Source organism: Spea bombifrons, chromosome 1 (assembly GCF_027358695.1).
Source record: "Spea bombifrons isolate aSpeBom1 chromosome 1, aSpeBom1.2.pri, whole genome shotgun sequence".
Lineage (NCBI taxonomy): Eukaryota > Metazoa > Chordata > Amphibia > Anura > Pelobatidae > Spea > Spea bombifrons.
In genome coordinates this window covers 117,567,856-117,580,816 of record NC_071087.1, presented here as the reverse complement: position 1 = coordinate 117,580,816, position 12,961 = coordinate 117,567,856, and the positions used below count along the sequence as shown (strand labels likewise).

At 42.6% G+C, this 12,961-nt stretch overlaps 1 protein-coding gene and 2 non-coding genes across 3 annotated transcripts; all 3 read left to right on the top strand.

Annotated features, from left to right (window-relative positions):
- Nucleotides 1–3,904: 3,904 nt before the first annotated feature.
- On the top strand, nt 3,905–8,894 carry RPLP0 (ribosomal protein lateral stalk subunit P0). The gene is made up of 10 exons (XM_053469873.1): nt 3,905–3,945; nt 4,935–5,041; nt 5,203–5,378; nt 5,471–5,558; nt 5,649–5,795; nt 6,317–6,502; nt 6,593–6,733; nt 7,165–7,575; nt 8,117–8,161; nt 8,811–8,894. Exons 2-8 carry the CDS (start codon nt 4,988–4,990, stop codon nt 7,318–7,320), a joined length of 948 nt encoding a protein of 315 aa, XP_053325848.1. The 5' UTR covers nt 3,905–3,945; nt 4,935–4,987; the 3' UTR covers nt 7,321–7,575; nt 8,117–8,161; nt 8,811–8,894.
- LOC128468468 (small nucleolar RNA SNORA13) lies at nt 7,629–7,757 on the top strand. The gene has a single exon (XR_008345844.1). It is a non-coding gene; the product is annotated as a small nucleolar RNA SNORA13 (small nucleolar RNA).
- On the top strand, nt 8,552–8,685 carry LOC128468461 (small nucleolar RNA SNORA13). Its single transcript, XR_008345843.1, has one exon. It is a non-coding gene; the product is annotated as a small nucleolar RNA SNORA13 (small nucleolar RNA).
- Nucleotides 8,895–12,961: the final 4,067 nt, after the last annotated feature.

Here is a 12,961-nt window from a genome sequence, read left to right as displayed (position 1 = left end):
ACTTGAATCTGAAGCCTGGTACATTCTGGGGTGTATTAACTAAATGTGGCTTCCAGGAGAGTTCTGGTTTCAACTCCCTCCCTTCACTGTTTGCCCTGTGAAATGCACAACTCAGTACCAACAAAGATCTAACTGCAGCAGAGGTTCAATGGGGTTCAAACTTCAGATTGTGAAGTTTAATCAAAAGAGTTGAGGTTTAGACAGAGGGGTTCAGACCTCTGTGCAAATGTGTGGAAAGTACTTCCATTGATTTCAATGAGACCACGTTCACTTCCATTGATTTCAATGAGAGCACTTTCCTGCCACTGGTTGCTTAAGCAGCCAGTCAGTGACTAGAAAGGTAGGACTATGGTGGAGAAGTGTCCGTTAAGTTTTAATTTCTTTTTTTTTTTGGAAGCGTGCATATCATATTACATAGTATACATTATTCTATAGCGGGAGTGAAACCATACTGTCCCTTTTTAAGTGTTCCTTTAAATGTTAGTAGGCGTATGTAAACACTAAAGTGTGAGAAGATGGAGTAGGCGACACCTAACAGCAGGAATGACCTGTAGTAGTTGGAAGGAGGGCAGCTAATTGGTTAGTTGGGGTACACGTCCCTAAAAAGGTGGGTCTTAAAGGGACACTTCACTCACCATGCACTTTAATGCATATGATAGCTCTGTGGTCCCTTTAAATTTTAAGTGTTGGGCAAATGCATGGGGTATTTACAAAATTCCCAGTATGCATATGGCCCGTTCCCCAGTATTTTGCAATGCAAGATATGTATTTGACTGAACACATCTCCATGAACTTGATATCCTTACTGCCAATCAGCTCCAGGCTTGGTGAATTCTGTGGGTGTAAAGACCCCTGTGCACATACATTTCAAGAGTTCCCATTGCTTTCTATTCCAGGGACATCAAAAAGTGGTATTATGGCAGGAATAAGGCCTTGCGTGAGACTGTTAGTGATTGTGTTCTTTAAGCAAGCTGATGACCCACTTGCAACAGTCTCAGACAGTGACCTGTTCCCTATTCAAGATCAGTCTATTCCTAGCAAACCACAAACTGTCCTCAACACATCACATTAGGCACAAGGCTTTTCCAATTGCATCCACCATTTGACTTCCTGGAAAAAGTCCATACACAGTGGTAGGAGAGTCTTTGAATTCATTTTCCAAGAATCTCTGCGAAGCCTGTACAAAGTAACTCTGCCAGAACAAATGTAGTGAAGTCTCTGTATCTGCACAGCTCCCGAGGACGCATGGATGTCCCTATGGGAAGGCCTCCATTAACTGCCATCTATGATATGTCCTTGGCCAATCTGCTTGATGCCACATAAGTCAATACAGTCAGTGCCGTGGCATCATAAAGCTCTGGAATCTGCTCCATAATGTCTTTGGCTTCGATGAGCTTATTAATCTAACTACAAGACCTCAGGTCTGTTTCCGCTCCCTTACCAGGTAAAACTAGGATGTATTTCGGTTGTAATGGATAGAGCTGTCTCACTTGTTCCATTTCAGACTGCTCCAGACGAGGACATTTTTTTCTTGATGTGATTTAATTCAGAAGTCTAAGGTATCATGCTTTACTGTGTCAAGGGTGCTGGTGAATTACAAGCCCCTAATACTTATGGCTTAAGGGTTTTGGGGGTAGTGAACAGCGGCGGGGGTTATGCTTTTCACATGCTAGGGCAATGGGATGTAAGGGTTTTTTTTTTTTTTTTTTCAATACGCATAGCGATCGGACATTCCTTATGTAACGGCTCACTGGTGCTCATGCTGGCGGTCGTTACAAGTGATCGGTTTAAAAAGAAGCCAGCGAAGGTGTCCAGGCTGTTAAAACGTAGCCTCATCTCCTGTGTAGAGACATCCCTGCCCCTGAAAGAAAATCAGGATGTACTGTTACTAGGGTGACCACATCAGCCATGTTTGCCAGGATGTTCGCATGTGTGTCTGGGTATTTTAGTATGTAATGAAAGTGTGTGTATGTTAGTATGTAAACACATGCATTTGGATTTGTTGGTGAGAGAGTGTTTGTAAATTAGTGTGTGAACATCTGTCTTTGGGTATGTTAGCATGTGTGTCTGGATATGTTAGTGTGAGAACATTTGTCTTTGGGTATATTGGTATGTGTGTGTCTGGTTGTGTTAGTTTGGGTATCTGGATAAGTTTGTGTGGGTGTCTGAGTGTGTATATTAGTAAGAGTGAGGCCTAGCGCTCCCACCACAGGACCGTGGTCAGTGATGGGGGGAAAAAGGGAGATAGAGATATAGGTACTAAGAAAGATAGTGTGTAATCTGGGTGCTGGGCAAGTCGTATGTGTCTGATCTGGGTGCAAGGGCTGGCCTTTGGGGTGGGTGACCTGTGATCTATGCCTACAACGGAGGCGCTCACTACGCAGGAGAAGTGGTGTATTTTGGTTTTGTGCTGCCCTATGCAAGACTAAACTCGGGCACCCCCCTAATCTAAAATTGTCCCACCCTTCCTGCCAAGACCACACCCCTTCCTGATTAAGACCTGCTGCTTCCTCTGTAAACTCCACCTGTTCCTTTCTGTACATTAAAAGTGGATACCGAGTGCCGACTTATCTTTAAATAAAATAATGAAAAGTGTAAATTCAACCCTTTAGGCTGGAACTATTTACCACCTTTTACTCCATGACTTGCTCATTCCCTTTTATTTGCTAGCGCTATTGATTATGTTATCACGTTAGACATAAGAAAGCTGATAGTAAAGGGATTTTTCCTCACTGGCAGGGATAATGGGTTTAGGAAACATACAATTGGCATGTATTTAAAAGGGTAAAACAATATGCTATTGCTAATTACCAGCAACGTGTTGTGGCAGCGCCGCTCAGGATTCATTCAAGGCATACAGCGACTTGACACCTCGTTGTCTGCATGTGGGAGACAATCCGGCGGCAAACGCAGTGAGTTTCAATTGGATCCTACGGCGCCACCCACAAGAAATTGCGCGGGCGCGCGCCATTGACTGGAACACTTACAGTGGGTGTTCGATGCGCGTTTGGGGCAGCGTTTTTTGCCGCCCCCCCCCGAAATGTACTTCCCAAGGCAGTTGCCTTGTTTTTCTCGCTGCAGATACAGCACTGCGCAGGAGGGCGGGTCATGTGTATGATCGGTGGAGCCAAAGGGGCGGCAAAATGAGGTGTTGCCTATGGTGACAAAAATCTTTGCACCAGCCCTGCTCTAGATTGTAAGCTTGAGCAGGGGCCTCCTCACCTCTTGCTTCTATAATTTGAATTATGTTATGTATTCATTCTTATGACCTTTCCAACCATTGATATTATTATTATTATTGTTTTATATAGCGCCATCAAATTCCGTAGCGCTGTGCAATGGGTAATAATTGTGACTTTTACGGTACTAAAATCTAGAACATTGGGATGTACGTATCTGCCAAGCATGCCGCGCTAAACATTTCATAAGAGGAACGGCAGGAGAGGAAAGAGGGATTTGCGTACAAAAGGGACACATTGGAGATATGGTGATTATTTTTGGAATGCTAATTACAATGCCCTGACTTTTTTTATGCACCTCTAATATGACTGGAAAAACTCTCCCGGGGAACCCAACTATTTTAATGGTTTCCTGATGGATTGCTTGTTATTTGTTTTAAGAGAGTAACACCAAATGCAAAACTGTAAAAAAAACTGTAAAAAAAACTGTAAAAGACGTCTTTGGTGTGTATTACACGCTTCTTCACCATGGTGGCGCTCTCCACAGTAGTCGACGATACAGTGTAGGATCCTTTTCCTTTAAAGAAATGGGCCAGATTGTGTGTGACATGACGTGTATCCAATCGTAAGCCTCAGCTTCACGAGCAGCAACCAATGAAAGTTGCTACCGCCTTTCCCCGTACACGCTGATTGGCTGCATTTCAGTCATATAAAATTCGCCTTCTCTTCGTGCGCTCCCTTTTACCTCCCGGAGCCCTTGTGAGAGGTACGTGCGTGCGTTAGTTCGGGAGTCTAGGCCCGAATAAGAGGCGCTCTGTTTCTGTACTTTGATCCCGGTATAAATTCAGATTTTTACGCTACGCGTCTCGTTTACACACGAATGTGCGAAGCCTTTCGTCCCTTTAGTGTTATGTGGCACATGTACTGTGACTTTCGCGTGGCCCTGCTCGCCATCTTTGCCGGGAGCGTGTGCTCCTATCGTACAACCTTTATAATCTTCCGGTACCTTTATAACCAAAGGGGCTTATAGCCCATGTGCGTAAATAGTCCATTGTGGATTTGTATTGTCCAGCAGTGGGCCCGGGGTCACTAACATACACTCTAACCGGAACGTTGTAGTAAATGTGACTAAATGTACTGCAGCGGAATGTGAAACATGCGCAATACGGGCCCGCTTCTGACAGCTCGCTATTAACTACACTATGAAAGAGAGTCTGCTCTGCAACAGATGTATCTATCTGACCCTCTGTCACATCAGCCTATATACTGAAGCGCTTATTCATTCACTGTTCTACTAAGTCTGCGTTGGGGAGACGCCGTTAAAAAGTCAGAATACTTCCTTCAAGCATCTGTGATTATTTGGACTGTGGATTAGTTTACTGGGTGCCTCAAACACATTACCTTTATATAGCGCCAGCAGATTCTGTAGCGCTGTTTTAATCAGTGGGATAATTTAAAGTCACGCATAATAACAAACTGGTAGAAAGGAAGAGGGCCCTGTTCTAGTGAGCTTACAATCTAGTTGGTGGTTGAGGGAAGGAAGTGAAACAGTAGGAGAGGACTGCTTGGATGGGGATGAGTTGATAGGATGATCTGTCAAAGTTGTTGATTGTTCTGGTTTGATTAGGATGATGGCTGAGGGTGTTAGGAAGAAAGGTTGTACACTTCCCAAAAAGAGGGTTTTCAGAGAGCAAAGCATTTGATCAAGCTGATATGTTTTGTTAACTAGTCTGTCACTTTATTTTTTTTATTCAGGAATATCCTGTCTTTAAACCCTTTTTGAGGCAATCCTTGGAAGCACTGACAAGATGCCCAGGGAAGACAGGGCTACGTGGAAGTCCAACTACTTTCTGAAAATCATTGTAAGTTTTGGGGATTTGTGAGAGTTGACGTTGCGTGTGAATGTATGTATGTATCCACTCATAGATATCTAGTATGTATGTGCCGCTGAGCAAATTGCTTTCAATGTCTTGAGTAAATATTAAGAGTTCCTTTTGTCTCAAATGATTTTTCTTTACTCTAGCAATTGCTGGATGATTTTCCAAAATGCTTTATCGTGGGGGCGGACAACGTTGGTTCCAAACAAATGCAACAGATCCGTATGTCCCTGCGTGGAAAAGCTGTTGTGCTGATGGGCAAGAACACCATGATGCGCAAAGCTATCCGTGGTCACCTGGAGAATAACCCTGCTCTGGAAAAGTGAGTGCAAGCTTGTGGCCAGTGCCTAGCTCACTTTGGCGTTTACGTGTTCTAATGTGTCACATTAATACCTATAATCTTTTCCTCTCCAGGCTGCTCCCTCACATCAAGGGAAATGTTGGCTTTGTTTTTACAAAGGAGGATCTTACAGAAGTTAGAGACATGTTGTTGGCTAACAAGGTGAGGTGTTTTTTTTTTTTTTTTTGTTGGTTTCTTATGTAAAATATTTTGCAGAAGTAAATAAACTATAATAATCATATTTTTCCCTAGGTGCCTGCCTCTGCTCGTGCTGGAGCCATTGCTCCTTGCGGAGTCACTGTGCCAGCCCAGAACACTGGCTTGGGCCCTGAGAAGACCTCCTTCTTCCAAGCTTTGGGAATCACCACGAAAATCTCCAGAGGCACCATTGAAATCTTGGTGAGTGCAGGCTTTGCTAAAGATCAGTTTTAAGTAATAAACACACGGGTGTTGTCAGCTAAAATTATAAAGGAACCACCTCTCTAAGTAGTTAGTGGCAAATTAGATCTGGGCACTGAAAACTTTAGATGTAAAACCTGGACGGCTCACCTCTCGTTTATAAGGCCGCGCAGTTCGTGAGAACTGGGAATGTAATGTATTCTCCGGAGGTGAAGTCTCATTAAAGGTAATGAAGAGGCTTCGGTTATCATGTAACCTTAAAAGGACTGTACCCCATTGTGAAATGCCAGTGTCTTTATGGTGCGAGTTGATTGTGTACACGGCAGGCTGCTTATTTACCTTCAATGCATTGCAGCTAATATTACTGGGCATTTGCCTGTGACCTCGCACAAATATTCACAAACACAAATTAATTTGGATTTGTTTTGGAGCAGTTCTCCTTGGTCATCGTATAGTGTACTGCATAAACCAGTGGAATAAGTGTATGAGTTTGTTTAAATCGGCTGTATTATCTCTTCTAGAGTGATGTGCAATTGATTAAGACCGGAGACAAAGTGGGTGCCAGCGAAGCCACTCTCTTGAACATGTTGAACATTTCACCCTTCTCCTTTGGGTTAATCATCCAGCAAGTTTATGACAATGGCAGCATATATAACCCAGAGGTGCTGGACATCACAGAGGAGGCCCTGCATGCTCGTTTCCTTGAGGTAATGCCATATTTCTTTCAAAGCAAATATACATTTTCTATATAAAAAGGTGTTATTAAGCATTTTTCAATGTATTCTTTCCTCCTGTAGGGTGTTCGCAATGTGGCAAGTGTCTGTCTTCAGATTGGCTATCCCACTATTGCTTCAGTTCCTCACTCCGTCATTAATGGCTACAAGAGGGTTCTGGCTGTTGCGGTGGAAACAGACTACAGCTTTCCATTGGCTGAGAAGGTAAGGCAAAATTTGTGGAGGCTGCTGTAATGTTAGTAGTGTATGGACTAATGGAATAGGTTGCTGGAAGCACTGGGGTCATTTAGGAAAACATTTTGTTTTACTAGCAAACTGGGTTTTTTTTTCTTCAGGGTATAGGTAAGCTTACCCTAGTAAGGTAGATAACATGGCATCTTTCACAGTACAAAACTGATATTGGTAAATGGTTAACATGCTACAGTTGAGATACCAGTCCAGGTGATTATTATACTGTGGCCTGTTGATGCTTCATAATTTGTGTAGACTGGTAATAAAATGGTCTTTTGGGTAACCATTGCCTGCAGAACACTTTCTTATGTGGCTAGTAACAGCATTGTGCCCCCCAGATTGTAGCTTTCTTTTTATTTTAATGTAATTATTAGGGGTAATTAGATTCCATTTTCTTTTTTCAGGTCAAGGCTTTCTTGGCAGATCCATCAGCCTTCGTTGTTGCTGCTGCCCCTGTTACAGCATCAGCTGCTACACCAGCTGCTGCTGCACCTGCAAAGGAGGAAAAGGAAGAGTCCGAAGAATCAGATGACGATATGGGCTTTGGTCTCTTTGACTAAGTTCTCAAATGTGGCTTGCTCCATCTTAACAATAAAAAAGAAAATTACATTAAACTCTGACTCTGTGTGATCTTTAGAAAGAACTCTTGGAAATGTATTTATTTACAAATGGCCTGATGGTGTTACCTTTTGGAGGCTGGTATTTTCTTGGCCCATGAATAAAAAAACAAACGTATTTTATGTTGTGCTAACATTCTTTCTGTTAAGGGGATGCCGTCAGTAGCTGTCTTGATCGCTGCACGTTTAGAAATAAAGGTAATTTTTTTTTTTTTGCCATATTGTAAGTCATGCTTGTCTCGGGTGTGACGTGCCTTTGTGTTGCTCATTCATTTTTAAGTGGTGAATGTGGTGTCTGAAAAGGCATATATAAATTCCATGTGTGGCCTTAGTAAGGATTTCAGTGGAATTTCCTTAGGTGGCATGCATCTGGAACAGTCATGACTTTTGTAGGAACTATTGTCCTTTGGCCAAGTTACACAGGATTTTATACCTTTCATAGTGTGAGGATAGTAGTACAGTACTCAGAGGCCCTAGTGCTGCTAGTCTACCTGCAGCATTCCACAGAGCAGTTTGTTAAACGTATGATCATTGAAAAGCGTAATTCTCTCCCACCGATGACTCTATAGTTGTCCTCTTTAATTACCATCTTGCCCATGATTTATTTTCATGGAGAGATTGTGTCTTTACACCCATTGCATATGGAGAGTAGGCTATAATGGAATAACTGGCACATGTAATGGTAGATGAAAAGTACCTGCTTAGAATGATCTTGTGTTGCTGAATTTATTTCTACCAGATATATGGAAAAGGGACTGCTGGCAGAAGAAAGCGTGCAACAAAGGTAACTACCTTATTTGTGTAACATTTCTGTTTATATTTAAGTACCTTGAATGCACAGGAGGCTGCATTTATGATAAATCCAGTTCGTAGTGTATAGCGCTAGGCTGGATGGGGCCCAGAACTACACTGACGCCAATGACTCCTTTCAGACAATCTTTTTAGTAGCTGTAATCCTGTTTTAAAGAGTAGCGAACATTCTCTTGGATAGCTAAATGTGAAAATGTTGTAAGCATAATGTGGACTTGTGGAAGACATTCGAGTAATCTGTGCTTTCCGTGTAGTTGTGCAATCTAAATGTAAATATTTTATTGCTGGGACTGTAAAGGCAAATTTTATGGAAACTGTCCTGTTGTAGTGAACTATGTGATATGGACTATACAAAATGTACCTTTGCCTTTGTGTTACCCATTTATTGTATTAAGTCATGAATGTGGTGTCAAACAAGGCAGACATTATTTGTCCTTGTGATCCAAGGTGCCTTTTGCTTTATTTGTGCCTTGGGCACAGGTGTACGAGGAAACACTTAACCAGTCTAAGTCTGGGGAGCGCTTAAATCCAAGTGATAAAATTACAAATGCACTTCATGAGTTGGCACTCTGGGGCAATTCAATGTAAAGTTTCTTTAACATTTTTTCTTTCTTCTCCTGAAGGTGCAGCATCGGCTTGTAATCTTATGGACTTTGGTTATCGCTTTCTGCCCCATCTTTAATGGTAATAAAGATTTTACAAAAACATACATGGTGTAAAGTGGTTTTTCAAATTAGGTTGATAACATAAGGTGTTTTTGTGTTGTCAAGGCTAGATTTGTCAGTTGTGAAACCATGTCTTGGTATGCTGAAGCATTAAGGTTTCCCTTAAGTAGGGGGCCCAACCCCTGAAAAACTGCCCCATGCCATTATCCCTCCTCCATCAAACTTTAGAGTTTGCACAATGCAGTCAGGCAGGTAAAGTTCTCCTGGCATCCGCCAAAGCCAGACTTGCCCATCAGATTGTCAGAGAATCGTGATTCGTCACTCCACAGAAGACATTTTCACTGCTCCAGAGTCCAGTGGCAGGTGCTTTACACCACATGATCTGACACTTGTCTGTGTACTTCAGACCTGGGCAAAGCACCGCGGGCCACATCCGGCCCGCTGAATAGCTCGGACCGGCCCGCAAAGAGTGTCCTGGTGACTCACCAATGAGTCCGGTGTCCCCCCCCGCCCCGGTCACTTACCTTAAACTCCTGTGTTGGAAGCGTTTGTCTCGGGTGCCGGCGCTTTACGCTGGGCGCCGGCATATGACGTCAGACGCCGGCGATCAGCAGTGAAGCGCCGGCACCCGAGACAAACGCCTCACGCTTCCAACACAGGAGTTTAAGGTAAGTGACCGGGGCGGGGGGGGGAGATCCTGAGAAGGGGGGGTTAGGGAGTTAGAGGGGAGATACTGAGAAGGGGGGTTAGGGAGTTAGAGGGGAGATACTGAGAAGGGGGGTTAGGGAGGGAGGTCTTACTGTGTGTGTGTGTCTTACTGTGTTTGTGTGTGTGTGTCTTACTGTGTCTGTGTGTGTCTCACTGTGTCTGTGTGTCTTACTGTGTCTGTGTGTGTCTCACTGTGTCTGTGTGTCTTACTGTGTCTGTGTGTGTCTTACTGTGTCTGTGTGTGTCTCACTGTGTCTGTGTGTGTCTTACTGTGTCTGTGTGTGTCTTACTGTGTCTGTGTGTGTCTCACTGTCTGTGTGTGTCTCACTGTGTCTGTGTGTGTCTTACTGTGTCTGTGTGTGTCTTACTGCGTGTGTCTTACTGTGTTCATAGCTTATTCAGTTATTGTAATAAATATTTTAGCCCATTTTTTAGCTCAAAATATTTTTTCCTTTTTTTTTCTCTAAAATCTAGGTGCGTCTTATCAGCAGGTGCGTCTTATAGAGCGAAAAATACGGTATGCACTCCGAAGCCTTGTTCATTTTGTTCACTTCTGTGCTGTGCTAATAGTTATTCAGGCCTTACTTATTCAAGCACCTCTACCAATGACGTAGGCTTGAATAACTTTATTAAACAGCACATAAGTTAACAAAATGGACAAGGCTTCGGAGTTTGTAGTTTGTAGAGGTCTGGCCCTCTAAAACCATTCCAATTTCTCATGTGGCCCCATGGGAAAATTAATTGCCCACCCCTGGTGTACTTGGTGATGTGAGCCTTGCATGCAGCTGCTTGGTCATGGAAACCCATTCTATGACGCTCCTGCCGCAGTTTTTGTGCTGATAATATTAATACCAGTGGAAGATTATTGGAACTCTCCAGTTATGGAATCAGCAGAGTGTTGGTAACTTTTACCACCATGCGTCTCAGCACTCGGTGACCCAGCTTGTTGCTATTCCTCAACACTTCCGCTTTCCAATAATACCAGTTACTTGACTGTAGAATATCTGTCAGAAGTAAAATTTTGCGAAATGACTTATTGTGAAGGTGGTATCCTATCACAGTAACATGCTGGAATTCAATGAGCTCTTTAGAATTACCCTGTTTTTTTCCATATGTTTATAAATGCAGACTGCGTGGCTAGGTACTTGATTTTATACACCTGTGACAATGGGTCTGATTGACACACCTGAATTTGATAATTAAGAGGTTTGTCCCAATACTTGTGTCCATATAGTGTAAGTGGGTATTGAGAACGATCAAGTTAAACACATACTATGTTAATATGGCAATGGCAGCTGTAAACATAGGGGGCTATGTAGATATAGGAATGGGCAAGAGCACAAGGAATTAAAATGGTACTCTTTCCAAGAAGCATTTTAAGTAATAAAACTCTTACCTGTTGGTAAGAAACAGGTAGGAATAAGCAGCAGGGGCGGGCTGAGCGAGGGGTCCAGATCCTTGAAACTGGGTCCTGGTATATAGTATTAAACAGGTTATATACGAAATCTACCTAAGCCACCAATTGCTCCTTTCAACACGCCTATTTACCCAAACAATATGCTTATAGAATGGTGTTTCTGGATAATAAAAAGGCTGGTAGCAGCTCTCATAAAAATTGTTATCATGGGTCAATAAAGTGACTTTGAAATAACACACAAGCATACAATCAGGTAGTTTAGAAGTGAGTGTTAGTCTCTGTTATGTGTATGTATACTGCGGTGCTCTACTGTCCTGAAAGCCACAAACGTAATATAGTATCAGCAGATTCCATATCGCTACCAGAAGGGGACGGTGAAAACTACCAAGATTAACACACTAAAGCATCCGTTAGCGCCTTTGCTGACTCTAATCCGACTCCACGTGCAGAAACAAGTCCAATTGGTTTCAATAGGAGATCTTTCCTGTTGCTAATTGGCAATTTATTTTGCGCCAGGTTTGGTTGTGTTGAAGCAGCCAATTGCCGGCAGGAAAGTACTCGACTTGAAGTGAATGGCAGCTCTTTGTGCGTATTCGCACGGCAGTCGATTTAATCCCCCTATTTAACCTCTCATGCAAGCCACCAATGGAGCATTTAGCTAAATGCATCTTCTGCAATCCAAATGGCTGAATGCGGGGAAGGATACCAAATGCATAGTGGATTCCCCCAAAGCACTTAACATAGTAATTTAGGTTGAGAAAAAAAACACTAGTCCTTCAACTTCAACCTTGCTGTTGACCCCGAAGAAGGCAAAGGTCCTAATTGTGCCTCAAAAAAAGGGGAAAAATTGTTTCATTGAAAAATGAATCTGATTCTTCACTAGATCAACAAACTAATGAATCTAGTAAACTAACCATTTATATCCCTGTATATCAACCTTTGCTAACAGTCATCTACCCAATATTTAAAGGCATCTATCGATGACATCTGCGAGTCCTACATGTAGCTGCAATGTTTATGCATGTCAAAAAGGATATGAATTTGGGTTGGTTCCAGAGTGAATGTGCTCAGACAGGGGAGCCTTAACTTTTCAATCTGTTCTGGCTCGGACCTCCCACGGCAAAAAGCTTACTAATCCTATAATAATTGATGCAATAAAAACTGTTTCCAAGACGTCACTCGTGCCGCGCCATAGCTCTGGAGCTCACTTTCACCAAACTTCCAGAAAAAAAGAAAAATCTCAAAACTCACGTCTTCAGAGAAGCTTAGAATCCGCAAGTGCAAGTTTCACATGCAGGACTATCTCCCCCTTTCTTCATGCCCTATTCTCTCTAGATTAAAAACTTCAGACATCCATCTACAGCACTATCTCTCTCCTTTCGCTATGTCCTACATTTCTCTATACCCTATTCTCTCAGCAGGACCCTCTCTACCTAATCTATAGGGTACAGTCTTGGTGTCAGTTCCTGTTTTGTCATACCCCTTGAATGGATATATTGTAAGAAGTGCTGTGTAAATTGGCACCATGTGAATAACAGATAATATTAATGATATCAATATCAAAGCCACTTAATATCCAAGGGAAGCCCTGCTTCTATTCACTAAAGCAAAACTGTCCCACTTTGTCCATTTTAACGTTGGAAGGCATGTGGTACGACTGAAAGCCGACAAACACTTTTTTTGTAAACCAACCAAAATATAATGCGAGGATCCGAGAAACTAATAGTCTATGAAGCAGGGCCTCCGGGAAGATAGCTAAAACCGGAAGTGATGTCATTATAACGTAAGTCCGGGGAAAATGGAACATAACTAATATCGACACCTCGCTTATATCAATACAAACTCTTCTGCCGTGAGGCAACGTTACATAACTAATTAAAAATTGTGATAAGAGCGGAAAAATAGGTTTTCCATGTACCACAACCAAAATTTATAGCAGCGACTCCTATCTCTAGTGCTTCAAACTCTAAAAACTTTACTCTGC

What these genes read in the sequence shown, in the direction of transcription:
- RPLP0 (XM_053469873.1), top strand. Translation starts at nt 4,988, where the DNA reads ATGCCCAGGGAAGACAGGGCTACGTGGAAGTCCAACTACTTTCTGAAA. An exon ending in AATAACCCTGCTCTGGAAAA is followed by an intron (nt 5,379 to 5,470) that starts GTGAGTGCAAGC and finishes TTTCCTCTCCAG; the next exon opens with GCTGCTCCCTCACATCAAGG. An exon ending in GAGGCACCATTGAAATCTTG is followed by an intron (nt 5,796 to 6,316) that starts GTGAGTGCAGGC and finishes TATCTCTTCTAG; the next exon opens with AGTGATGTGCAATTGATTAA.